The following is a 26,022-nucleotide window of genomic DNA, read 5'->3' as shown; positions in this document are numbered from 1 at the left end:
TGTCCACGAATGGAAGTTGGTTTCATGCCACATTATGGTGTGGCAAGGCCTTGCGGCCCTCCAGAACTAGGTGGCCTTTGACCAGGACCTCACTCGCAACCGTTTAAGATATGGCTGGAGGCAGCCACTGGCCGGCCGGGCTCATCAAAAAGAGATGAGGAAGCCCGTGCTGTATGTCCTGCCGACCTGCATGCCACGCACAAATAAATGCAAATAGCTGTATGTATGTATGTGTGTGTGTGTGTGTGTGTGTGTGTATCTATGTATGTGTGTCATGCACCTATGTACTCCATAAATGGGCTGGTTGGGCGGAGGCCAAAGGACGAAGGACGGAAAAGGATAAATAAAATAATGCAAAAAGGGCAACCCATTCGGAAGGGGGGTAGAGTTCGCCTGTGCCCCGGCCACTCCCCGCCCCTCTCCCCGAATTTGGGGAGCAAATATGCAAAGCACACACACACACACCACTCACACCATCAAGCTGCAGACTTTTGGCATTGCCTTGGGGTTCTCCGGGCGGCAGAGGGCGGGCAGCTGTGTCGCTGAATCCTAAAATGCTTAGCGTGGCGAAATCAATTTGATGCCATTTGTTAAAACGCTTTATACCTCTGTGTGCAGAGTGCATCAAGTATGTAGAGTGCATATACATACATATATGCGACGTCGGGAGGAAGCTTTTGGGCCAAGAGCAGACAGCAGCAGCTCGCCATATTCCTGCCTGGTTTTATGAGAAAATTTTATTGTGCAATTCTGCACAGAAGTACATGAGTACCTCGAGAGCTTCGCATTTTAATCTACTTGTGGGAAGGAAGGGCTTGTCACTCGGAGGGAGGGTACTCCGCGGCTTTTCCTTGGAAATTTTGGATTATTTCGCTCCTCCACCGCCGGAAGGAGCTGCCCCGCCCCACTACCAGAGCACTGTCGTGAGTCTTCTTGGTACTTCTCGTCATCGCTACCAGCTACCAGCCCGTGTTTGGCGGTGCTGCCCCCCCCTGTTTGTGTGTGTTTAATGGCTTTGTGTTTGGGCTCAGCGCTCGAATATCGGTCAAGGCTGGCTATGCTGGCAACTGGCGCACATTTAGGCGACGTTTAGTGCCGCCAGCCTCAAAGTCCGCCTTCTGCCGCCGCCGCCGCCTCTGCCTCTGCACCTGCTTCATTTCTGGCAAATATGCCACTAAATCAACACGTTCGACGCAGCAGCCACTGCACTGGGAGAAACAGGGAGGCATTTGGCGAACTACACAAAAATGTAAATGAAAAAATGAAAACAGCTTCAAAGCCCACCTTTTTCGCTCTGTGTGGCAGAAGGCATCCCACGCCGCAGCTGCCACACGTCTGTTGGCAGCTCACCTGCGAGATCTCGCTGCCAACGTTAATGACATTTCAACACAGTCTACCCCCTCCCGCCCTGCTGGCCCACCTGTTAATGTACACGACACTTCTGACCCCGGGCCCGCAAGCACTCCAAACGGAAAAAGTGGGCTAATAAGGTCAAGGATATTTTTTCAGCCCCAGTTCCCGAGTCCGGGCCTGCACGCCATCCGAGGCTCAACCCAGACCCAATTTCTGGAATGTTCCCGTTGCGCCTCTTCCTCTCCCGAGGGCGTGGCCGTATTAGCGTTGATTAAGTGCCCGCAGCCCCCCATGTCCGCTGGCGGTGGCGTGTTTGTTGTTCGGCCTGTTCCAGTTGGGCTGTTGGGCGACTGCACCGGAATTGCATTTGTTTTCGGGACTGGCGGCCGTCACTTTTGAGCCGGAAGTTTGCGTGAGCGTGAAAGTGAAATGGGGGAAATGGAGGGCTTTCCCGGAGGCGTGGCTGGTGGGTTGTTAGCGATAAACGGGGGGGCGGTTATGTTTTTGGCCAAAAACACGGTCTTCTGGACTGTGCGGGGAGAGGTGGGCTTACAACGAAAGTTTAGAATTGAATCCCCTTTTTATTGTGAAGAGACAAAGACTTTCTTTTTTGTTACTATTGGCTAAGATTTTGAAATAATATTCCCCCTTCAAATAATTCCCCCAGGAAAATGGAAAAAATATCTAAAAAAGAGAGTATTCTTCCAAGATTTTGATGAAGATTTGTTAAGGATCATTCCACTATTGGTTTAAGGCATTCCGCTTGAGAATCTGATGCTTGTTGGCCAAAATATAGCCATCGCTTGTGGCCCTGTAGCGATATTGCCACGTTTTAGAAGAATTATCATAAGGAAATGGGCAAAAAATCTTAAAAATATTCTACCTACAGATTTTGATGTAGAGTGGTGGAAAAGCGACCAACGAATTATTTAAGATGATTCGTAAAGATTATTCGTTAATTCCGCTCAAGAATAGGGTGTATATTGGCCAACATATAGCCATAGATTGTGGGAGTATGTCAATATTGCCATTTTTTAGAAGACTTCCCACAGGAAAATATTTTGCTTTGGGATTTTTGTGAAGATCTATGGAAATATAATCGTTTCGCATTTGTGTTAAAAGTATTTAAGGTCAAGAAATCACTTTCGATCGAAATACCCATGCCTCAATTTTCGGGGCAGCAACCGCATCATCGTCACTGGTGCATTTTACATCCCCGCCACTCCTATTAGAGGGCTTTGATTAATTACATGACCTGTTTGTTTTGCGGACGCCGTGGCCGTGGCTTTTATAAATTAATTAGGTCGTAATGGAGCTGCCCAGATATTTTCTGTTTGCATGAGACGGGCAGAGTTGCGACTCTGTCCGGGCAGTTATATTGCGTATACGCCCAGAGACCCAATCGCAGAGTTCTCGAAACGCACAAAGACACTCTCGATTGCATTAAATCTTGCCATTGCGACAAATGGCAATCAGCCTTGGAAGCTGCTCCGCAAATGCAACCATCAAGGCGCCATTGAAAAGAGTTCGATTCGCTTCTCAGGGCAGGGCGGGGGAGTGGCAGTCCGGGAAAGGAAAACCACAGAATTCGGTGTAATCCCATTTAGGCAAGCTGCTTTTCAGCAGTTGATTTGGTTCGGCTGGGGCGTGCTCGGAGTCTGCTATCAACACTTGTTTATGGAGCCTCCTCCCCTGCGCCTCGAAGAAGGGCTCCGAAGGCTTACGCATTTGTCGTCTTAGCTGCAGTCCTCCGAGTTTGCTGCTGGTCCTCCTCCTGCAGCAGTTCTTAATCCGTTTTGGCTGGTGGGGTGGTAGGAGTACCAGCTACCGCCCTGGCAATAAAACTTTCACTTCCGTCCTTGCTCGAGGCCCTAGCTTGACTTGGGAACGAGCTGCAGCAATTTTTCCTCGGCAGCCCGGGGCGTTGGCAGCAACACGACATCGTCAATGAGTGGTCCTCGGCCAGGAGCGTGGACAGTAGCTCTCCACGCCGTAATGGCAGTCGGGACTTGGCTTATTAGTTTTCCAACCAAAAGATAGGCACCATAGCTCTCCCTGTTTACGCCATTCTATTTGAATTCGTTTCTCGATTTATTTTCGGACTGACCTACATTGGCTGCCGCCGCGGCTTTGTTGGCCTTTGTGGCGCTCTTCCGTCCTCCGCGGGAACACTTTCTGGCCATCCACCCGGACAGACGCCCGAGACGTCATATGATTCTTGACTATAACGTCAATGGGCGACAAAAAGACCGCAGCTGCCGTCGATGATGCCCCTGTTTGTCTTCTTTGAAGCGCCATTTCTTGATTTAAAAATAAGAATAGCGCGAGTGGATTCTGAATGTTCGGCAGCTGAAGGAGCGGAGGAAAAACAAACAGGGAGCTTCTCCAGTGGACTCTTTAATACCCCGCAGGAGTTGCAAGTCCTCTGTTTTATTCTGCATCAGAAACTGCACCAATTCCTATTGCTTTCGAAATGTCCCAACCTCCGTGTGTGAAACACGACCTAGTCCCAGTCTGTAGAGTACAGAGAGCCCTCGAGTGTCGCAAACTGGCGTTGGCGAGTTTGCTGTCCCCGGGGATACCGGGTTACAAGGGTATATGAAAATTGTCGAATAATGTTGTCGGGCGACGGGAGTTCGACCCGCCCTCGACTGTCACCCAAAACTCCTTGCTGCCAACCAGTCTGCCACTTTTTCCCGCCACGGGAATGGCTTCTCGTCCTTTGTTCTCTGCCTCTCGCTGGCCTCCCTCCCCCAGCCGCATCCTGCTCTCCGTTGCGCCAAAAATATGAAAATTGCTTGCTGTTTGTGGGTCCTTACTTCTTGGTCTTGTTTTCCCTGAGAGCTCTGTTAAATTTTTGTCAAGCAGAGAAACAAATGAAAATTAGAAAGTCCAGCAACTCTCCTTATTGAGTCCCGCTCCAGCAAACAGAAGCGTGCTTTGTCCGTTTTTTGTGAGATTTTCGAAACCATAATCCAAACTTTAAACCACATTTACATTTTAAACACAAACTCATTGTTTTTTCGAGTCTTCTCTCCTTCGTGACATTATTCGCTTGGTATGCCATGATTTCCACTCTCACATACTGATGGGTGGAAAGAATTCCAGATAACACTTCTTTTATGATAGCTGCAGTTACGACTACGACAGCAAATACACGATTTTATCAGCTTGATGGCCAAGACATTTTTTAAACAATCTCTCGGCAAAGAGAAGCGAGCAAAATGCATTTCAAGTTCAAACACTACTCTCTAATGCAGCCAGTTCCCATCTCAGTCCTACAGGAACTTCAACTTGCATCCTGAAACCTCAACTGCGGCGGGGCACCAACCTCCTCCAACCACAAGCCATCAGCGATGCCATCGGGAGTGTGTGGGGTATTTTAATCATAATTTACTGGGCCGGCGGCCACAGATGCTGGCAGTTGCCACTTTCCGGCGCCAGTCAATTAATAATGCGTCGGTATTAAATTTATGCAAAAGGCACTAAGTACATTAATAGCTCCAGCCCACGTTCGGCAGCCGCAGATAGCTCCACTGGACGGTGGCCTTTGAACCAAAGCCCTGTATCGGGAGCATAATTTTCAACGGTCCTGATACCTGAATAATTATGCCTTGCAGTCGGATTAACTAATTAGCGTTTCATATATATAGATTGTGTGAAAATAATAATGCATGCCATGAAATGCACAGCTCCCAGCTGCTCGGCGCAGCTAGCTAATGAATCATAATTATTTCGTACGAGTGGAAATGGGATTGTACAAGTACTTGTTCGTGTGGAGCTTCGCGCCAGCAATTTTTCAAATAAAATAATAATAATAATGCAAAATAAGGCCCGACGAGGATGGGATTCGAACCCACGCGTGCAGAGCACATTGGATTAGCAGTCCAACGCCTTAACCTCTCGGCCACCTCGTCCTGTGGGGGCAGCTCGGCTGAGATGCGTACTAGGTCTGTGAAGTTGGCACCCCAAATTTCGAATTTCAAGAAAATAATAACTGACCATTATTGACCATCGTTTGACCACTATTGACCACAAATATTTTCGTTTTACCACCTTCCGAAAAAAAATTAGAGCAAAAAAACTTTCCGGGGGCCAACTTCACACTAGCCCCCGGGCATCAGAAAACATCTTTTGACATTAAATTTTAACGCATAGACCAGTTTAAACGATTGACCATCCCATAAAATCGATTGACCAACCCATAAAATCACTTGACCACCAAAAAAAAATTTTTTTTTTTCATTCCTCAAGGTCATGTGTCGGGGGCAAGCAACCAACGTCAGAATATGAAAAAAACATGTCATTTGAAAGCATTTTTGCAGAAATTGGAATTATGATAATTGACCATCTCTCAAAAATGAATGATCAATACATTTGAGAAAAATCTTCGTTTTACCACTTCGCAAAAAGAAGATATAGCCAAAAAAACTTCCCTGGGGCCAACTTCATACTACCCCCATCATATGTAGAAACATGTATAAAAAACGTATTTTTGCGAATTTCGCAATTCTAATGGTTGACCATTTCTAAACATCGTATCAACATTATCCTTAACAAAAATCTTCGTTTTACCACTTCTCAAAAAGAAGATATAGCCAAAAAACTTTCCGAGGGCCAACTTCATACTACCCCCATCATATGTAGAAACATGTATAAAAAACGTAAACTTTTCCAAGAAAACACATTTCGTAAAAGTTTAAATTTTGATGTACCCAAGATTTTAAAAAATGATTCAATAAAAACTATAATTTTGGAAGTGGTAAAACGATGATTTTTGTTAAGGATAATGTTGATACGATGTTTAGAAATGGTCAACCATTAGAATTGCGAAATTCGCAAAAATACGTTTTTTATACATGTTTCTACATATGATGGGGGTAGTATGAAGTTGGCCCCAGGGAAGTTTTTTTGGCTATATCTTCTTTTTGCGAAGTGGTAAAACGAAGATTTTTCTCAAATGTATTGATCATTCATTTTTGAGAGATGGTCAATTATCATAATTCCAATTTCTGCAAAAATGCTTTCAAATGACATGTTTTTTTCATATTCTGACGTTGGTTGCTTGCCCCCGACACATGACCTTGAGGAATGAAAAAAAAAAATTTTTTTTTGGTGGTCAAGTGATTTTATGGGTTGGTCAATCGATTTTATGGGATGGTCAATCGTTTAAACTGGTCTATGCGTTAAAATTTAATGTCAAAAGATGTTTTCTGATGCCCGGGGGCTAGTGTGAAGTTGGCCCCCGGAAAGTTTTTTTGCTCTAATTTTTTTTCGGAAGGTGGTAAAACGAAAATATTTGTGGTCAATAGTGGTCAAACGATGGTCAATAATGGTCAGTTATTATTTTCTTGAAATTCGAAATTTGGGGTGCCAACTTCACAGACCTATGCGTACTCACTGCTGAGGGATAATCGCCCCACTAGTGATCCAATAAATCGGGTGTTAAATGCCATATCGTATCAGCTCTGAGCCTGCCCGGAAGCAGCAGTTATTTTCGCCATTAAATTGTGGTTGGACGAACATCAGCAAATTGTTAGAATAAAAGTCAGAGGCCGACAATTTGTTGGCAGTGCTCTGCTTTAGTTTGGGGCTTGGGGACCGCCCACACGCATTGCAAATTGCAACGCTTCGGATGGCGGACTTCTCTGCCACTTGGCTGTCTAATTTATTTGCGAGCGTTCGAGCTGTTTCTCTGCTCGGCGGGTTTTTACTCAAATGTGTACGGGATGTCTTGCGGAGTTAATTATTGTTTACTTGTCTGGGGGAAATGCAAATTTTCATTTCGTTTCGTTTCGGAGAACTGCAGATCAATGAAAGAGTAACGAAAATAATCAGTGGCGTTCAGTGGGGTAGTTTGTTTCGGGCACAATAATACAAATATTTGCCAGCCAACCCTGAGCTTGTTCCAGAATATTATGAAGCTGCTCCCCCTCGGCGTAAATGCAAAAATGAAAATTAAAACTAAATGGCAACAACAGTTGCTGAACCGCCTGCCAGAAGTCCTTCTGAGAAAAAAGAGCTCTCGGCGAGGAGCAGGAACGCTGAACGCTGAAAAGCGCAAACAAAACAAAAGTTGAAAATGCATTTTAATTACATGCGTCTCAGTGGCATGTCCCAGCCCACAGCCCACCGCCCACAGCCCACTCGGCCTGCACTTTAATTGAACGGGCCAAGTGGCTTAAAGCGCAAAGCGCAGGCCGGCAAAAAATAAGCAATTAAATTATTTTTCGGCTCTGGGTCTGGGTCTGGGGGGCTGGGAAGGGCGAATTCAGTTTCGAAAAAAAAAAGAGCGACAATTAAAAAGTGTGCCAGTATGCGCTGCGACAAGTGAGAAGTGAAATGAGCAACAAGAACGCCAGCGACCTTCGACTGACAGGCCCAAGGAAAGTGGGCGGTGGGCTGTGGGGTGGCTTTTCGGGGGATAAGCGCTCAGACAGCAGACAGTTTGTCATTTCTGCGCACATTCGTTTAAATGTCGAAATTAATGAACAAACGCAGCGGGGCATGGCCAAGAATTTCGAAAACAATCGCTGCAGCGCTGGGACACATGCAAACTACGAACCTACGACCTAATTGGCTCAAAGGCGCTGGATTCGGCCATTTCCAGCTCCAGGCTCCCAGCTCCTCAGAGTTAATGAGCAATTTCATCAATGGTGCGTGCAAAATCAATTCCTAGCTCCTACAAACTTTTCCAATTAACCACGCCTCCGCGCTGCCCCGCCCCGCCCCCTTTCTTGACCCAGTTCGCAGCATCCTTGGAGGGAGTTGGAGGCGGGCAGTGCATCGTTAAAATTAAATCAATACTCCGCTCCACGACTCAATAAAAGTTTGCAGCAAGCAGCCGAAAAAATAGAGTTATTTTCGTTTCGGGAGCAACTTTTTACGAATGTTTGTCGCACTTTTACGCCGGACATGCGGCGCCCGGGCGCGCCTAGGAAGCAATTTATGTTTTGCGTTTCGGCTCTTCTGGCCGAAATAAACACATTTTTATTGCCAGATATTTGTACTGGCTGCGCGCATTCATTGCGCAACGGTTGGCTCTAAATCAAAAGCTTTTTGCACCGACTTAAATTATTTGCCGAGCGGGGGGAGAGTGCGGGATAAGCCCAAAGCCCCGACTGTGCAGCAGGAAGTGGTAATAACATCTATATATCTATATAACTATGGTGGGGTGTATCTGGGGTAGACTAGTAGAGTCTAGTTTGTACCCTGGATATACGTTGATCGTGTTTTATGGCGAATAGCAGCCATGCCTTAAAGGATAATAAATTCAATAAATCACAACCAAGTCTAGTTCAGGTATACATATTTCCGGTCAGGCAGGCTACTGCATAGATTTGTAACTAAATCAAAATAAGTTTGGGTTATCTTATCTTTATTGATATTATCGCTATCACAGGCCTTATCTTTAGCATGAACCCAGCGAGCTTTCTAGGCTGAGCTATTTTCTAAGACGGGCCCTCACACTCACCTCTCATCCATTTTTATAACATTTTGAATACCGATTTTGGTCTTTTAATTTGGAGTAATTCAAGGATAGCCATTGAAAAATCTCAAATTATACTGCTTTTCAAATACTACCCCAATAGAGAGTGTGTGAGCTTCGAACCCAGCTGGCTTTGGCCAAACAGAGTCATCTCTTTTATTTATCCTGAAATTGCATAATCCGTGTCGGTTTAATGTGTTTTCTCTGTGCTAAAAAGTAATTGGAAAGCGCACTGGTAGAGCAGTTAATAAAAACAGCAGCAAACTCTGAATCAACACTCTGAATCGGTAGTTGATTAAATCATCCCACCCTCGAAGCAAATTGAAACTTAATCGCCGCTCCAGTCTCATTACTGGGTAACCCACTAATGGCCCTTGCTATCGATTGCAATTACGCTAAAAATGCCGTCTAGCCCGCAAACTTGCCGAATCTGTGCCAAATTCAAGTGGCCAGGACAGGACAGCCAGGGCAGGCTGCACCCAGAAAGAGCCCTTCAACGAACATTACGTATACGCCGTGTTGTCCCTGCAGCCTGCAGACTCGACCGGCCCGGCTCGCTCTTGTCTTGGCCGAAAGGAGTGCGAAATGTTGCTGATTAAGTGCTTGCCGCAAGCAATTTGCGTCAAGTGAAGCGCGTGACTTTCAACATGTGGCACGGCGCAGGGCCGAGAACAAAAGTAGGCACGGAGGAGTCTCTGCCCGGCTGCCCTGGTGGGGAGGCAGGAACGAAAACAATCCTCCTCGTTGTGCGACAATTACAACCGTAAATTATGCCACAAGCAACAAAACAGCCGAGCGCCCTGGCCACGCCCGCGTCGGCCGTTGTTTTGGCCTGGTCCGCAGAACTTGGCCACAAAAGAAGCAAGCCCAACGCAAACGCAACAAAGTGGAGCGCCGAAAAGCAAAAGCAACACCGGCAACAGCAAAAGCAACGACAACAGCCACGACAACTCAATTAAGTAAATGAGTGAAAAGCAAGATGTTGCTGCCGCTGGCTGTGTTGCAGATGGATGTTGCTCTTGGCGGAGTGGCTTACTTATGTAATTAACTGTGCAAATCGCGCAATAATTGTCCGTCGAGGGCCGGAAAACTTGTCGCCGGCAAGTAGTAAGTAGCCCCACTCGAGGCCCAATCGCCGTGATAGCCAAAGCCCCATCGTTCGCGCCTAATGTCGCCCATTGTGCCGCTTCGGAAAGGCAATTTAATTACCTCTGTTTCTTTCTTTTTTTTTTTTTTTTTAGCAATTAGCCCTGAGTGATGACTGACAGCTCATAAGCAGCGCTCTCTCCCCGGCGCCATGCAAAGTCAATTACGCACAGCACAGGCTGAGGCGTGTAAATGGCTCATGCACACGAGATGGCCAACACACACACGACTCCCACTCCCACTCCCACTCGCATTCAAACTGCAGTCTGCAGTCTGCAGGATGCTGGTTGCCATCGCCCCCGGCCGACTGCCCAGCTTTCCACTTGAATGCAGACAGGCTCCCCGCGCAATGAACTGCACAGAGGTGTCCTCTGAGCTGGGGGGAGCTCCCTTCGGCAGAGCAATCCAAACTAAGCCAATAACTCGCAGCCATTCAGGGAATGTGAGCCAGTTAGCGGGCTTTCATTCAAATGTTAACTGACAACCGTGAAACTAATGGTAATAAGGGCAATGATAGTTAGTCATTAATCAGGAACTAGTTGGAAGACGTTGCTCCTAATCACTCTCCTGTGAGCCAGGATCTATTCACACAAGAGTCTTCAGGCGAGAAGGTGCGGCTGAAACTTTTCAAATTCACACAAGCCGAGTTTTAATCATCGCCCCGCACTTTTATGGCAAACTATCCCAAGTACGCGCCGCCGATCCAAGCGAAAGTTGGCGATTTATGAGGACTGAGCCTGCCATCACGTCTGCCATCGATATTACGTATACGCAGCGTGGAGGTGGCATGCATGGGGGAAAGTCTCCTCCCCCTCATGCCACGGCGCTATTGAACCAACAAAAGTTGAGCAGGCAGCGAAAATGGCATTTCCGGTCGGAGTTGGCACACAAACAAAATTCCAGCAATGTCGCGTTTATTTTTAAGGCACCTCCTACACTTTGATTTCGCTGCTCGTGCGTTGTTTTTTTTTTTTCAGCTCTGGCGACGTTTTTGGCATGCAAGTTTGCACTTTCCTTTTTCTCGCTTTGCACTTTTCTCCTTCGTTTTGAGTGACTTTGCCGTTGCATGTCCCAGCCCCCAGCCCCAAGTGCGGCCGGGGGGGGTGGGTGGCTCCTAACTAGGTCGATCATTTGATGCCACACGCACACACGCGTGGCGGCTTTGGGGCTCACACGAGATATTTGCCAGCACCGGTGAAACTCGAACACCATCGCCTTTTTCAAACTTAGGCCAAACTCGATCTCGTTCGAGGAGGTAGGAGTGGCGTGCGGAAATTATATAAGCTCACTTTATGCTATTAGGCTTGACTTTCGGCGTGCCCCGGCCTGCCTCCGGGTGAGCCATGTCCTCCCAGTCCCAGTCCCCGTCCCAGTCCGGCCTCAGCCTTCCAATTACATTACCCGGCGCTCCATTTCTCGGCGCTTCCTCAGCGGAAACTGGGAGCGGGCGGGCCAATATTTGCTCAGCCCTCGCCTAAAAGGTGATAAACTCGGCATAATGCAATATTTAATGTTTGCCGAGGCATTCAGAAGGTTACGTAATGCAGATGTGCTTCGGCACCACTATCGAGGGCCCAGACAACGTTATCGTCCGAAGAGGCCATCCATTTGCATTTGAGTGCTCCCGCCGCTGTTTGCACAGCTCCGATAAGCTCTCGAATAATTTGGAGGTCCTGACAGAAGCTACTAACTGGGTACTGGGAGAAATGGAAGCCCCAATCCCGCTCCAACTCAGGACTGTTCCATCTGGGGACTCGCTTTGTGTCTCAGTGTAGCTCCAGGCCGAGCTTCAGGAGCAGAGAGACAAAGCTAGTGCCTTCAGCAGTGCCGGGGGACCCTGCGAACAGTCGGACGGACGGATGGATGGATGGATGGATGGAACTACTATCTGCATGGGCACGAACACACATAGCTCCTGCTCCCCAGTTGCCGTGTCTGGGCGACCCACTGTTTACATGCTTTCGACTCTGTTGATTAATGTTGCTGGCCACCCGGCCGAGCGTTGAGTAATGCGGAGCAACTTCTGCCCGAGCTTGATGGGCCCGAGCCGGGCCACACATTCCCCCAGATGTCGGCTCTGTATTAGGGCCAAAGAATGTTACTTTCGGGCCGAAGTGTGTCTGGGACATGCAAACAAAATTACCTGCCGGTATCCTTGGAGAAACGTGAAGTTGGCCATGGGGGGAGGACTAGTGGCACTTCGCGGGTCTGCTTAGAGGGGTTAGTTCAATATGGAATTAGAAAAGACTTGTGTAAGATAGCAGAAGACTTTCTCTTAGCCCTATCCACACCTCTACCTCTCTTGCTTTGACTCAGAAGCTCATGCAGTTTCGGTTGTTTCTGTGACCTTTGCACATGTGCTCTCCATACAGAGAAGGCAAAAGATGAAGAAATGAGGAAATAGTGTCTAAATAAATCAATGGCTCATTTGCCAGAGCATGAGCTCCCATCCGCACCCTCGAGCAGCTGTTTGTGGAGGACACACAGATGCAGCAACGCAGATACAGATACAGATACAGATACACAGACATAGATGCCAGCGCCCATTATAGACACCCCAGCATCCGAACGATCGGTTCACACATAATGCGGCTGCTCCATCGTGGCACGCGCCGCGCTCCCAAAAACCCCCAGAATCTCCGACGCACGTGAACGGGAGAGTCATCCGAGAGATACAGACACAGATACAGATACAGATACAGATAGAGATTGAGATGCAGAGAAGGAGAACGCGATCGAGAGATTTGTTTTTCGGGGAGAGAATAGTGCATTTATTTTTAGGATAACAATGGGCGCCCCGAAGAGCACCGGCTACCGTCGGCGGTATTCAGCGGATTTCTTTTGGGAAAATCGAGGGAAATCGGAAAAGTTTTTGAGCTCTGTGCCAGTCGAGCGCATAGAGCCATCGCGAGCAAGGCGTCGAAAGGCAGTGCGCGAATTATTTGTATATACACTGCTATATATAGTATATACACACCCGCCCGAGCCTATAGATACAGTTCTATAGTATATATGTGCGGAGACAGCCCATGGTATAAGAATATACGTATAGAAAGCGAATCATACTACATATGTGGCGTTTCCCGATTTGACGGAAAAGTAAAATGTGAAATGTGAAATTATTGCGGCCGGTACGAAAGTTGCCAGTAGCAGGGCCAGAGAGTGCGCTGGTCGGGAAGAATTGCAATAACAGTGAGCCGGAGACACCGAATACCTCTCGGTGTGTATCTATAAGAGCATTATCCCGAAGAAAGTCTGAATCGCAGCGGACAGATACGTATTTCGGTGTAGTTTTGTGCGGCAACTGCTTCCTAATTCCCATCCCAGAAGCCCAACATCTTAGCATCGCAGCAGCCCAGCATCGCCCATCTATGCTTTTAGTTTCGGGGTATGTTCCTAGTCGCTTTGCTGGCTGGTTGGCTGGTTGGCTGGCTGGCTCTCTTCGGCTGCTTTTACTTTTCGCTGCTTCCACTGCTGCTTTTCTGGTCTTTGCCTCGAATAAAAATTCCTCTTGCGTGTTAGCTAAAAGTTATTTTTAAAAATTTCTTTTAATTTTGTTTTCTCATTTACGCGGAGATACGAGAATTTAAATACGGACAGCAGCAGCAGCAACGGCACCAGCGTCAGCATCAGACTCGGGGCTCTCAAGGAATTTTCAGCTCTTGGGCGATGCAGCCCGAAAACGAAAATATCAAAAATATTACAAGTTTCCGCATCTCGTCGGATGAAAGAAAACTGATACACAAATTAGACGAAATGGGAATTCGCTGCATGTCCGCAGCAATTAATTCGGCATCCATCATAGTTCCGGCAAAGGAGACACAATTTGGGCAGAATTGGAAGATCTATCTGCAATGGGGCATTAAATTAAGGAGCTCGAAAGACAAAGCTCTGTCGGGACGATGGCCTAGGTCGCCGGATTTGTGAGCTCATTAGAGGCCAATCGACCTGTTGGAAGGCCTGTTATCGGGCTCCTTGGTGGCCTGTCAGCCGAGCAGTAAACAATCTTGAGCAGCGCCTCCCAGCTGGCAATTAGAGGCATTTATTTCTGCAGTTTGTCAAATGCAAGACAGTCGGGGGAGGCTGGTGGGAATAACAAGACAGTCGGTGGGAGCGTCGCGGCAATGGCAACAATGTCACAACTCAAGTGTCAAGCAAAAGGCAACGACTTTGGCAATGGCGATATTCTGGGAAGGCCTTGCCAAGCGAAACATCACAATTTATAGACAATTCTGTCTTCAGAAGCAGGCTGTGAGGCTACTTAGACCAGGCCAGTAGTAACATAGTAGAGGCCACTTCGGAGCTCAGCTACCGGACTGGAGCTCTCGTAAATAATGATTTCTGCAGCCGAAACTTTTCTCGCATTCGGTTTCAATTTGCAAATATTAGTTCGTCCTTCGGGGACACTCCTCGCTCTGCCGGATCCGTCACTGCTCTGCAGTCGAGGTACAACCTGGGAGTGGGGAGCGGTACCAGCAAATGAAAAGTTTCGCCCGCTGGCGCTTTCCTGCACCGTACACCGCACACCGGCATAAAAAGCCGAGCGTTAAATTCCTGTTTCCCCGCCACACACACAGTGTGGTTGGACTCGGAGCTAGAAAGTTTCTCGGCATATGGCTGGCAGCTCGTTGCGAGTGCTCTCCGGGTGGGTGTGTGGGCCAACTCTTGTGCAAGCAAAGGAAGTGCTTGACATGTCTTGTTCCTTTCGCCGGCTCGCTTATTTTATTTAACATTTTTTGCGAGCTGTTTCTGCTGCCTGAAAAGCAGTTCTGCCGCTCTTCTGTTTGCATAATTTTCCCTTTCCTTTCGCCAGATTCTAATTATTTGCCTCAGACTGTTTGTGTTTGCTGTTTCCGCTTGGGGCAGGCCTCCGCCCCAGACCTTCGGGGACCTCCAGCCCCCTAGAAGTCTTGTTCAACGACGGTCAGAGCCGTCTCGCAATTTGATAAATTGCATAAATACTTTCGGGTCGCCCGAGAAAAACCATAAATTGTCCGATTTATTCGGCGGATGAGTGCAGAGCGCCGGCTCGGGGGTGTCTGTTCTGTCTGGGCCCGCACGAAGCTCTTCTGACTTATTGACACTTCAAATTGGGCCGACATGCGCCTTAATTGCCAGAGGAGACAGCCGGGCACATCATTTCGCACAAACATACTGCCCTTTTATTTATTGGACGGCAGACAGCGTAAATTCTTTCGCCGCTTTGTTTTGCTTTAATTACTCGACCCGAGCTCTGGCGGTGGGCATGTTTGCTCTAATACAATAAATTAGTGTAATTTGTAGGCCATCTCGGGCGAATATCTGCAAAGACTCTTTGTTTGCTCGACTTTGCATGTTTTGCGATTAATTATGGGGCATTGGCTACACAGCCCGAGGCCTCCTTGGCTCTCAATCCCCCGATGACACTCGTCAGTTTCAGTTTCTGTTGATTCAATTCGTCAGATTCCAATAACTTAACTGGACAGACGCCCCCCGAGCTCTGCCAGCGCAATTGCAATAATACAATTATTTAATTCGAGCCATAAGCCAAATGTTGTTTCATCAACGAGGAAATTCGTTTAATTTCGCAAACAATTGCCTCGCAATTGATTTACTCGCATTTGAATATCAATAAACTGTCGGTGGCCGACTGGGGCCGACGTCTGTGCGGAATTCCCTGAAAACACAAATAATTTGTCATTTTCGCATGGGATGTGCCGTCCCTTTGTCGCTGTCAGTTGGAATTCAATTATGCTGCCAGTGCAGGAGCAAGATTTTCATCGTCCGCCGATGGCTGCCGATTGTGGGCCGTTGGGTCCTCCGCTATGACATTGCTGCCTCGCCTAGGTCCCTACTAAAGCTCAAAAAGTACAAATAATCATAAAAATAACTCGCCCGAAAATGTCGCACTTGACTTGACCCAGAAAAACATTCTCATTTGCATGTTTACCCTGCCTATCTGGACTGGATGTTCCCGTCGAAACCAGAAGCCAAAAAGAAAACATTTCCCTTACGTAAACGCCAAGAGAACGGTGCAAGACATTCCAAACTGACGGAAGAGCCAGAGCAGGCATTTCAACAGCCCTGGGGGAGGGGAGTACCGGGCATAGTTGGTGGTGGTGCTCCTCCCAGCCGCCCAGCCGCAGTGATGTGTGCTGTCTGAGTGCCAAAAAATAAAGAAAATCGGAAAATCGAGAAAATAACAAAGACTGGACGGCTCGCAATGTTATTGTATCTTGCAGATACGATACCCCGAGTTCAGCGCACTTTGAAAACTGTTCGTTGCCCTGATTTTGATTTCGGATCTGGTCCTCGCTCCTCTGGCTTTCCGGGAGGGAGCCGGCGCGGCGTGTAGAATATAATTGCGTGTAAAGATTAATTTATTTGTGTGCACGCGTGCCTCGCGTAATGGCATCTTAAAGATGCCACTGCAACTGCAGCGCGGCGTTGTTATTGTTATTGTTGCTGGCAGTGGCGGTGGCGGTGGCAATGGTGGTGGCGGTGGCTCGTGCCAAGCACAGCACATGGCTCTTGAAAGTCGCCTTGGCTTCTGTTGTGGTTACACTTTAATTTACTAGCCATCAAGTGCACATTTATAATTGGAACTCTGCCAGCCAGCGAAAGGGAGAAGCCGAAGCCCTAGAGTGGCTTCTGAATCTCTATCTGTATCTGTATCTGTATCTGTATCTTCTTCCCTCTCCCACTCTCGAACTCTAGTTGCGATGGGTCCATTTATTGGCTGCTGCCGGTCATAACTGTCAGAGACAAAACTCCAAGGGGCTTGGGCGAGGAGCTCCTTACAGGAGTTCATTGATAGATTAGTTTCCTAATAGCTTTGCAGTCCCCGGTTAGGAAGGACAATAGGTGCATTTAGTGGGCACTTAAAGCCTTGAAAAGCAGTCCTTGAAACTATCGGGTTGGTGCCTAATGGGTACTCTCGTATTTTAACTCTCCTGTCATTGCTGGCCTCGTTTTTCACTTCGTCAGAAGCAGTCCTTTCAATATTTGTATATATTTTGATAAAACATCACCAAAAGACCAAAATTTAAGACGAATTCGTGGTACGAACACTCCATGACTCCCACTGGTAACCACACGAAGCGGGCCTTAACTTTCAATCAAAGTGCAATTCAGATCGGTATTGAGAGGCGACCTTCCCACGCCCACCCCCTCGGATGGGGCTGTCGGGCTGTCTTTTCTGGTGTCGGATTGTGCGATACGTCAATCCGGAATCCAGAAGCCAGGGAGCGATTCCCCGCCTCGTGGATAATTAATTGATTGCCCATTTGATTGAACGTTTGATGGATGAGTGCTGTCTCTGCCCGGTATTGGCACAGTTTGCTAACCATCTCCTTTCTCTTTTTATTGCAGTAATTTGCATCGGCTGTTAGTGGAGCAGCCCCGACGACATCAGACCCAGCCCCAGACCACACAGTCTCCAACAGAGTCGCCACTAGACCCGACACATCCACACCCACATCCACAAACATGGTGATAAGCCAGCCCGATGCGGCGCCCAACGGGGGAGCCGCAGCCGCAGCCGCAGCAGCTGCGTCAGTGGGCCTCGACGGCACCGGGAACAGCCTGGCGCATCCGTCGGGAATTCCCCAGGATCAAATAGACAACATCCTGAGCGGCATCGCCAACTCCGGCGACGTCAAAATGAACAATCACCGCAAGAAGCTGCGGCAGAGGTGAGTCTTTTCCGCCGATTCCCACCAACTCTAGTCCCTGAACGTGCTGCCTTCTCTTCTGCAGATTTGATATTATTAAGAAACTAGGTCAAGGCACCTACGGAAAGGTGCAGTTAGGTATTAATAAGGAGACCGGCCAGGAGGTGGCCATCAAAACCATCAAGAAGTGCAAAATCGAGGCCGAGGCGGACCTGGTTCGCATCCGCCGCGAGGTCCAGATCATGAGCTCAGTGCAGCACCCCAACATCATTCACATTTACGAAGGTAGGTGTCACCACACTCAGCTGGTGTTCATCATGCTAATGGCTTCCATTGTGTCCTCTAGTTTTCGAGAACCGGGAGAAGATGGTGCTCGTCATGGAGTTTGCCGCTGGCGGCGAGCTCTACGACTACCTGTCCGAGCGGAAGGTCCTGAGCGAGGAGGAGGCGCGTCGCATCTTCCGCCAGGTGGCCACCGCCGTCTACTATTGCCACAAGCACAAGATCTGCCACCGAGATCTGAAGCTGGAGAACATTCTTCTGGACGAGAATGGCAATGCCAAGGTGAGTGGAGGTCTCCCATTGCCAGACGAATGTTGAGAACTAAATTATTCGTATCCGCCTCCAGATCGCCGACTTCGGCCTCTCAAACGTGTTCGACGACCAGCGGCTTCTGGCCACGTTCTGCGGCTCCCCCCTCTACGCCTCGCCGGAAATTGTGGAGGGGACACCCTATCAGGGCCCCGAGGTGGACTGCTGGTCGTTGGGCGTTCTCCTCTACACCCTGGTGTACGGCTCCATGCCCTTCGACGGCTCCAACTTCAAGCGGCTGGTGAAGCAGATCAGCCAGGGCGACTACTACGAGCCGCGGAAGCCCTCCAGGGCCTCGACCCTCATCCGCGAAATGCTGACTGTGTGCCCGAGGAAGCGAGCCACCATCGAGCAGATCTGCTCGCACTGGTGGGTGAACGAGAACGACAACGTGTCCTGCCTGGACCTGGCCGAGGACCTAGCCAACCAGACCCCCGTGCGACTGGATGTGCTATTGTCCCTGACCCCGGCGGCCATTACGGCGGACCAGCTGGTTGTGCCATCGGCGGAGGGAGTCGCCGCAGCAGCCAAGGCGGTGGCGAACGAGCGGGTTCCTCGCTCCCACTCCGTGGGCTCTATCCGGGACATGGGACCGCCGAACACGGAGGCAGAACGCCGCATCCTCGACATGGTTGCCGGTAAGTGGATGTCCGTGGGCTTGCTTTGAAGCTTCTCTCCCCAATTTTTAAATCGAAGATCACCCTCGCAGCAACCCGCGAAGAGAATACTAATTCTCGAATAGGTTGGGTCGATTTGAAGGGGCGGTTACATTGTTCGGAGTCCATTTCTCTGGAAGGACTTCTTAGATATTTTAAAGCCTGAGATGACACTCAAATCAATCCAACCTATTGTGTATATAAATAGAGACTAACTGGCCGACCCCACACCGACACCGACCGACCGTCACACAACCCGACCACTTACGGATCCACGTCCAAACAAAACCTAACCACTCACCCGACATCACTCGCGAGTGTACTAAACCCTTATGGACTAAAGTCATTTAACCAAGCTCATTAAACACCGCCACCCTTTCCCCTTCTCTCGATCTGATTTTGCAGCTGGCGGAGAGGCAGCCCTGATGCCCTCGCCCACCCGGACCATCACTCCCGCCCAGAGCCCGGTGCAGACCAAGAGGAAGCTCCAGCCCACCGTGTCCACGGAGAACGCCGCTGGGACGACGGCCAAGAAGAAGGAGAAGCCGGCGAACAGCTCCTTTGTGATCAGCAGCGAGGGAGGAGCTCCGTCACTTGCTCCACCGACTGAGGCACCACCGACCATCGCAGCACCAACCATAGCCCCACCCAAAGATACGCTCATGGAGACGGAGAGCTCCGTTCCGGAATCAGAGAAGACGCCCGCACCCAGTTTCTGCCAGAAAGACATGCAGGCGGTGGGGGATCTCTGCGAGCAGTTGATGGGAGAGAGTTCCGCGCCTGTGCCTGCACCCGTATCCGTGCCTGGACCCGCCCCCACTCCCATTGCCGTCGCCCGACAGGCCACCAGGGGAAAACTGGACGCCGTGGCTGAGACCCCGGAGGAGAAGGACGCCACCAAGGTTATTAAGAAGTTCGTGAACAAGCACAAGACCGCGGACCTGGTGAATGCCATCAACGAGAGCGCCTCCAAGGCCACTGCACCTGCACCGGCCGCCGCCCCACCCGCCTTCGTGCGCAAGTGCAGCCTACAGGACGAGTCCACGTTGAACAAATTCAATGCCGAGCGAAGGAAGTCGCGCATCCTGGAAACGGCGGAGAAGTTCCAGCCTCCACCGGCGGCAGTCACGCCAACAGCCGCACCTGAGAAGCCCAAGAAACTCAGCATACCGGGCGTCAGTGTGGGCAGCTTCAAGAAGGAGTTCGAGCGCAAGGCCACCAACCCGCCCACCACCAGCGGACCTACCCCCGGCGAGCTGAGGGCCCAGGAGCAAGTGGCAGCCGCAGCGGCAGCTGCCCAGGAGGCAGAGGCCCTGGCCACGCCGCCCGCATCACCTCCCGAGGCTGGGCCGCCAAATCTGGAGGCCAGCGATTCTAAGAACTCGGTTGCCTCGATTTCTCTGGACGAGGCCCGTCGCTCCATGGAGAACTCCATAGCCCTGCTGTTGCAGGCCCAGAACGAGTCCAACAAGGAGGTGGACCAGCTCTGCGCCCAGACGGAGACCATCGGGGTCAGCGATCACCCCCCGAAGACGGAGGAGCGGGAGCGTAAGTTGAAGAATGCCCGCGCCATTATCGGAAACGCCATACAGCCGGGTGAGTGGTCCCTGCATGACCTTCAGACTAAGACCAACCGACTATATCCGTCCTAGGCTAAGCTAAACCCACCGCAGCGCTTCCAAGTTGACTACTAGCACCTTTCTATTATAAATTACTTAGCACTAGTATCCGAGATCCGGGCTTTCGTGGTAGAGCTGCAAGTCGAGGGTGCGATGTGCCTGGAGGATCTTCCAGGACTGAGACTGATCTGGTCCTGAGAACCTACTCCAGAGCACACTTTCGACTTGCGTTCTTGCCTCGGCCAGGATGCCATCGTCTTGTTTCTCTGATTCTTTTCGCATATATATATACTTATTCCTTTCATAGTCGATGTGTATGTGAACGTTTTGCAAGCCGAGTGCCGCATGGATTATATTTGGCTTTAGGAATATAATCTCCTGCTCACACTCACTCACCGAACTCCATCAGAGGCGACTCCCCTCCAGTTTGCAAACTCGCTTGGCCAATTTACGGGATTTGAATTCCTCCTCAAATAATACACTCTCATCCAGCCATTTCATAGAACTCTCATGTGTCTTTGTCTGTCGCCTCCTTTGCTTTCAACCTCACCAGTGGGGTGGATCGATTGTGTCGGACTCTGTGCTGCCAACAGTGCAACCCACAAGGTCTAGCTGGGACTAGAAACCTTTAACTCGAGGATCTCTGGCGTTGAAGAGACCGCTTCCATGTCCCGAAATCGGTTCACCCCACCACGCACACATGCTCATCATATTCATTGACTCATCATCTTAATTTTAGTGATACGCAGGCCAACCCGGTTACTTGGCATCGGCAACGGCTTTGGCAATGGCAGTGGCATGGCGGGTGGGGCAGTGGGTGGTGGTGCTGTCGCGGCGCCTAAGCGGGCTCAGAGCGGCACTAGCTTTATGGGTTATCTTGGTGGCACGGTCATGAGTCCGACTTCGCCCCCGATCGCGGGGCCACAGACGGCTCCTCCCGTGCTGATTTCTCCCAACGCTCTGGAAGCGGCCAAACAGACCATTCAACAGAGGATATTTGGCGGAGGAGCCAACCACCCAGGAGGCGGAGGTATGAACCGGAGACCCGCTACGTGGCAGCCCCAGAACTCCTACAGCACTGCCAGCATTTTCCAGCCCCCGCAGAGTGCTGGCACTTCGCCCTTCAAGATGCTCCAGCAGCAGTACCAGCAGAGGTGCCTGGATCAGGAACAGATCCCCAATCCCAACCAGAGATCTAGCTTCATATTTACGCCCCCGCCATCACCCCAGTACTCCCCCGGCCACGCCTTCGCCAACAGCAGCATCAGAAACAGCGGTACCAGCAACAGCAGCACCAGCAACAGAAGCAGCAACAGCAACAATGCCAATTACAATTACAATATCAATTCGCGCTCGAGACCATTCAATCATAATCAAGCTCAAGACACACCCAATACCAATGCCAGTGCTGCACGCGCCGCCCCTACGGCTGTGTGGCTCAAATGTAAGTCTTGGCGGCGGCTCAGAAAAGTACAGAGAAACCCCACCCGAATCCAACCTCCACAAACATGTGCTTTGTGCTATGTGTGCCTGCAACAGACCCGACAAAAAGCAATCCTCTCGCTCCGTTTCCGTTTCCTGTTGCGTTTCTCGATTGCTCGACTTCTGCGGTTAATCAGTGACGAAATATCCTTGCTTGGTATTCCTTCCGGCCACAAAGGAGCATATGTGGGTGGCACTGATTCCCGGCTATCGGGCTGTAGTTCTCGTAATTCTCTGGAAACCGTGCCACTTCATATACGTTTCTTGCCTCAACCGCTTTTCAATCTTTCCCTATTCGATCTCCTATCCGAGCAATTCCTACAGCTTTTTTGGATGTCTGGTTCTTCTTGTTGTTCTCGTTGACATTACTGCTGTTGTTGTTATTGTTGTTTGTGCTCGTTGTTGTTGTTCTGAGTTCCGTACTTGGTAGTGATTAGTATTAGCATCACTTTGCTGCCGCTCTTAACCCCAAAACCGCGAGAGTGCTTAACCCCCGTTCCGTTGGCCCCGTTCGTGGCGTTACTTAGTGTTATTGTTACTTACGCTTTAATTGCTTACTTGTTCCTCTTGCACTTTGTGGCTCTCCAAGGAAAACCGACTAACATTGTCATTGCTCTGCTCTAATCCGCAGCCTCGCCGGGAGCCGAAGGCCCTCCGACCCCGCCGGGATCCGTCAAGACCTCCACTGCTTCTATCACCCTGAAGTCGGCCACCTTGCCGCGGCGCAAAATCAACGCCAAGGCGGAGGTTCAACTGGACATCAAACCGCCCATCCCGGAGCCCCCACAGCCGGCCATGCGATTCAGCACTGAGATGCAGCACCCGGTGGCGGACCTGCGGAGCGCACCGCCCCGCGAGGGTCCGATACCCTACAGCCCCATCAAGACAACTGTCCAGGCCAGGGCCACCAGCCTGGAGCCCAAGGAGCACGTTATCACCATCCAGCGTCCGCCCGCTCAGCACGTCTACGGGCGCACCGGCTCCAACACGACTACGCGGTGAGTCTCGCCAGGAAGGAACTGCTTCCCACCCAAAGAAAAACAACAAGCTTCTTGGTTGTATACACATTCTGTTCCCTCTCCGTCACAGAATTTGTAAATATTTTTTTCCGGAAATGCTTATAATAAACTTGCTTTTCCTCTGACCTTTTCGCAGTTCCGGCTCGCTGTCACGCCAGTCGACGGTGGAATCCGAGTCGGATGCCACCACCACAGCCACAAACATGTCGCAGGCCACCGTCACCAGCCAAGGAACCTCGCAGCCCATCAAGAAGAGTCCGCGGGAGTTCATCATCCCGATTGCCGTGGAGGGCGGTGGCTTCATCACGCCGCGGGAGCGCAGCGTGGAGCCCTCCGAATCGAGTCACACGACCAGCAGTCGCTCCACGTTTGGCCGCCTGCGTCCATCGCGCCGCATTGGGTAAGTTGGTCCTTCCTTCCTCCTAAAACCTTACTGGACTCATACTATTTTGCGCTCAGCTCACTGCTAAGCGAGGCCGGCTTCGACGAGGGCTCGCCATTCCAAAACATGCGCACCACTTCGATGAGCCGGGAAGGCGGCAGCGGAGGAGCCGAGGACGAGGCCCGCTTCACCCCGCACAGACTCAGGTAAGAGCAGATCCCAGTTTCCGAGTCCTTCCGTTTATCCACATCAGTGTTCAGCTTGAAACAAAGTCGTTGCAGTTGAAAAAACTTTACGCGAGTTCTATACTTTTTAGAAGAAATTTGTTTAGCTATAGTATCTAATTTCTCCAAAAAATGTTAAATGATATATTTTTTGCGAGTGTATTTACTGAATCGCTAAATTGAATCTGGTTTGCATATTTTCCACCTATCCGTCTGCCCCGCGGGACTGCCATTTGATTTGATTATACTCATCATCTTGAATATCCTTTTTTCCATTCGGCACACCCACTTCTACGCCCACAGAAGCTCAAGACCTGTCAAGAAAATTAGTCAAGACAACGATTCGCAGAGCTCCAACGAGGAGGACGACGACGACGACGATGGATTTGAGATACTCACGGCGGAGAACCTTTTCTCGACTCTGCTGCAGCGGGTAAGTAGTCCACCCATCTATCCTGTAAATGGCTCATTCGACGCGGAAACTTACGCTCCATTCTGGAACTTTTCAGGTGCGCGCTCTGACGAATCGCCTGAATGTCAACAGCGACCTCACGGTCGGATTCCCCAGCCATTCTAGTCGCCTACTGACAGACATTTCGCGGCAGGCCCAAAGTCACAGTCCCTTCTGGGGCCAGGGCAGTCCCTTTGCCAGGTGAGTGGCACTGCCCCCTACCCCGTCCCTCTCCGAATGGCGTGGCGAGTGGTGAGTGGAGTCTGGAGTGGCAACCAGAGTTGATTGCCAGCCAGCTAGTCCACTCGTCAGCTTATGCAAACGTGACTCTAGTTAATAATTTCATTAAATTCCGTCGGAGTTGATTTGATTACGAGGCAGCCGCTCCTGGCTCGGCCCTTGTGACTTGAAGAGGATGCCCTGGCGTGTGCTTATCGCATCCTCTTCAGCACTGACGCTCCCATCCGAACATTAACTGCGAACTTGTTGTTGTCCATTTACTTACATGCTGCCCCACTGCTTCCATCTAACTCCATCCAAAAAATATATCTAAAATGCACTCTGCGCTTAACTAATCGAATGCCCAGTGGGCCTAGGTCCCAAGTTAGTTATACGTATAGCGAGACGGTTGAGAAGAAGAAAGTGTAAGTACCTGGCTCCGAAAGGACTCCCAAACAGTCCCAGAACTTCTGCAAGCAGTGCGTTCCATAAAACGACAGTTGGGGCCTAGACTTGATCCCCTTAATTGTCGTTTAGAACGCACTGCGGCCGTCAAGAAGCTTGCCGCCTCGCACAATCCATCAGAACTATCAGACCACAACCCATCCCGAATAGCTCTCCCCCACGCTTTCTTGACTGCTTCCAGGTGCAGGGATCGCTGCCTGAGGGCCTTGAACATTACGGAGCACCTGCGGAGGTGGCTGGGCCCCGCCCACTGTTGCCTGTAAGTGTGCAGTGCTGTGACCGTGTAATGTGCAAGTCCCTCGGCTGTCCCCGCAGTGCCCCACAACACAAAGACTCACCAGTTCCACTCTCTTCCCCGCTCTCTCCCACAGCCGCCTGAACAGCAGCAGCAACCACAGCGGCGGAATGGGCGCTCCCTGGAGGCACAGCATGTCCCGGGACCTGGGCAGCGACATGGAGTCGATGTTCTCCCGCACCGGGGCCACCCTGCCAAGAGGTGAATATCACAGATTAAAGAGTAAATTCCTAGATCAGTAGTGTGTGTGAGGTCGCGCCGAAGGATTAGATCCGAAGGTCCTGTGACTGGATCCGAGGCGGGCAGCTGAAACGAAGGAGACGCCGCTTACAGACACACAAAAACCAAGTAGACATAAAGAGCTGCATCGTATGCTATTCGTAAATAAGAACAATGATAATTGCAATACGCCTTTACCATATATCTATACCATCCGTATACTTAAATCTACTATTTTACCTTCGAAGTAGTTTTGATGTCTGCTAAAAACAATGAACAGATCTACTTAGTCTGATCCCGATTTTTGATCCCCAATACCAGAAAACAGCAACACACAATAATTAATCGTTTAGTGTCTACTGTAATTATCAAGTGAAAATGCCAATTAATACTTTAAACAATTTAAACAATGAGAAAACACTTTTGCGTTGAGAACTATTATATTTAATTTTGAATTTTGTGTTTTGTGTGCGCGCACAGTTCTTAATAGCATAATTTTTGAATCTCTCTCTATATTCACTATATAAATTGTCTATCTATATCTGTAATCTACGTATATTTAGAGCACAACTCTTTTGTTATTAACCCCAATGCCGCTGAAGCTTCACCCAGATCTTACTCTTACCTATTTATTGCTCAACCGAAACCGAAACTGAAACTGAAACTGAAACCGAAACAACCACTACCCCGCACTAGAGACCTCCCACCCACGCCTAACTTACGCCTATTTATTTACCATAATATCTACCCCTCTACCCCT

At 49.7% G+C, this 26,022-nt stretch overlaps 1 protein-coding gene and 1 non-coding gene across 14 annotated transcripts in view; one reads left to right on the top strand and one right to left on the bottom strand.

The window, feature by feature from the left end:
• LOC6500245 (serine/threonine-protein kinase par-1) overlaps positions 1-26,022 on the top strand; it is a 39,705-nt gene that overhangs the window by 5,746 nt on the left and 7,937 nt on the right. The window contains exons 2-14 of one of the 13 annotated variants that reach the window (XM_044718351.1): positions 17,339-17,661; positions 17,726-17,925; positions 17,987-18,204; positions 18,269-18,869; positions 19,293-20,483; positions 21,246-21,950; positions 22,620-22,986; positions 23,144-23,407; positions 23,467-23,595; positions 23,917-24,046; positions 24,123-24,265; positions 24,652-24,708; positions 25,120-25,244. In XM_044718351.1, coding sequence (XP_044574286.1) covers positions 17,456-17,661; positions 17,726-17,925; positions 17,987-18,204; positions 18,269-18,869; positions 19,293-20,483; positions 21,246-21,950; positions 22,620-22,986; positions 23,144-23,407; positions 23,467-23,595; positions 23,917-24,046; positions 24,123-24,265; positions 24,652-24,708; positions 25,120-25,244 — 4,336 coding nt within the window. In that variant the 5' untranslated portion in view covers positions 17,339-17,455. The other 12 variants (XM_014910955.3, XM_032456427.2, XM_014910950.3 and 9 more) reach the window with 12 other exon arrangements.
• Positions 5,189-5,270, bottom strand: Trnas-gcu. Its single transcript has one exon. It is a non-coding gene; the product is annotated as a tRNA-Ser (tRNA).

This window comes from Drosophila ananassae, chromosome 2L (genome assembly GCF_017639315.1).
Source record: "Drosophila ananassae strain 14024-0371.13 chromosome 2L, ASM1763931v2, whole genome shotgun sequence".
Taxonomy (NCBI): domain Eukaryota; kingdom Metazoa; phylum Arthropoda; class Insecta; order Diptera; family Drosophilidae; genus Drosophila; species Drosophila ananassae.
This window is presented reverse-complemented; position numbering and strand designations above follow the sequence as displayed.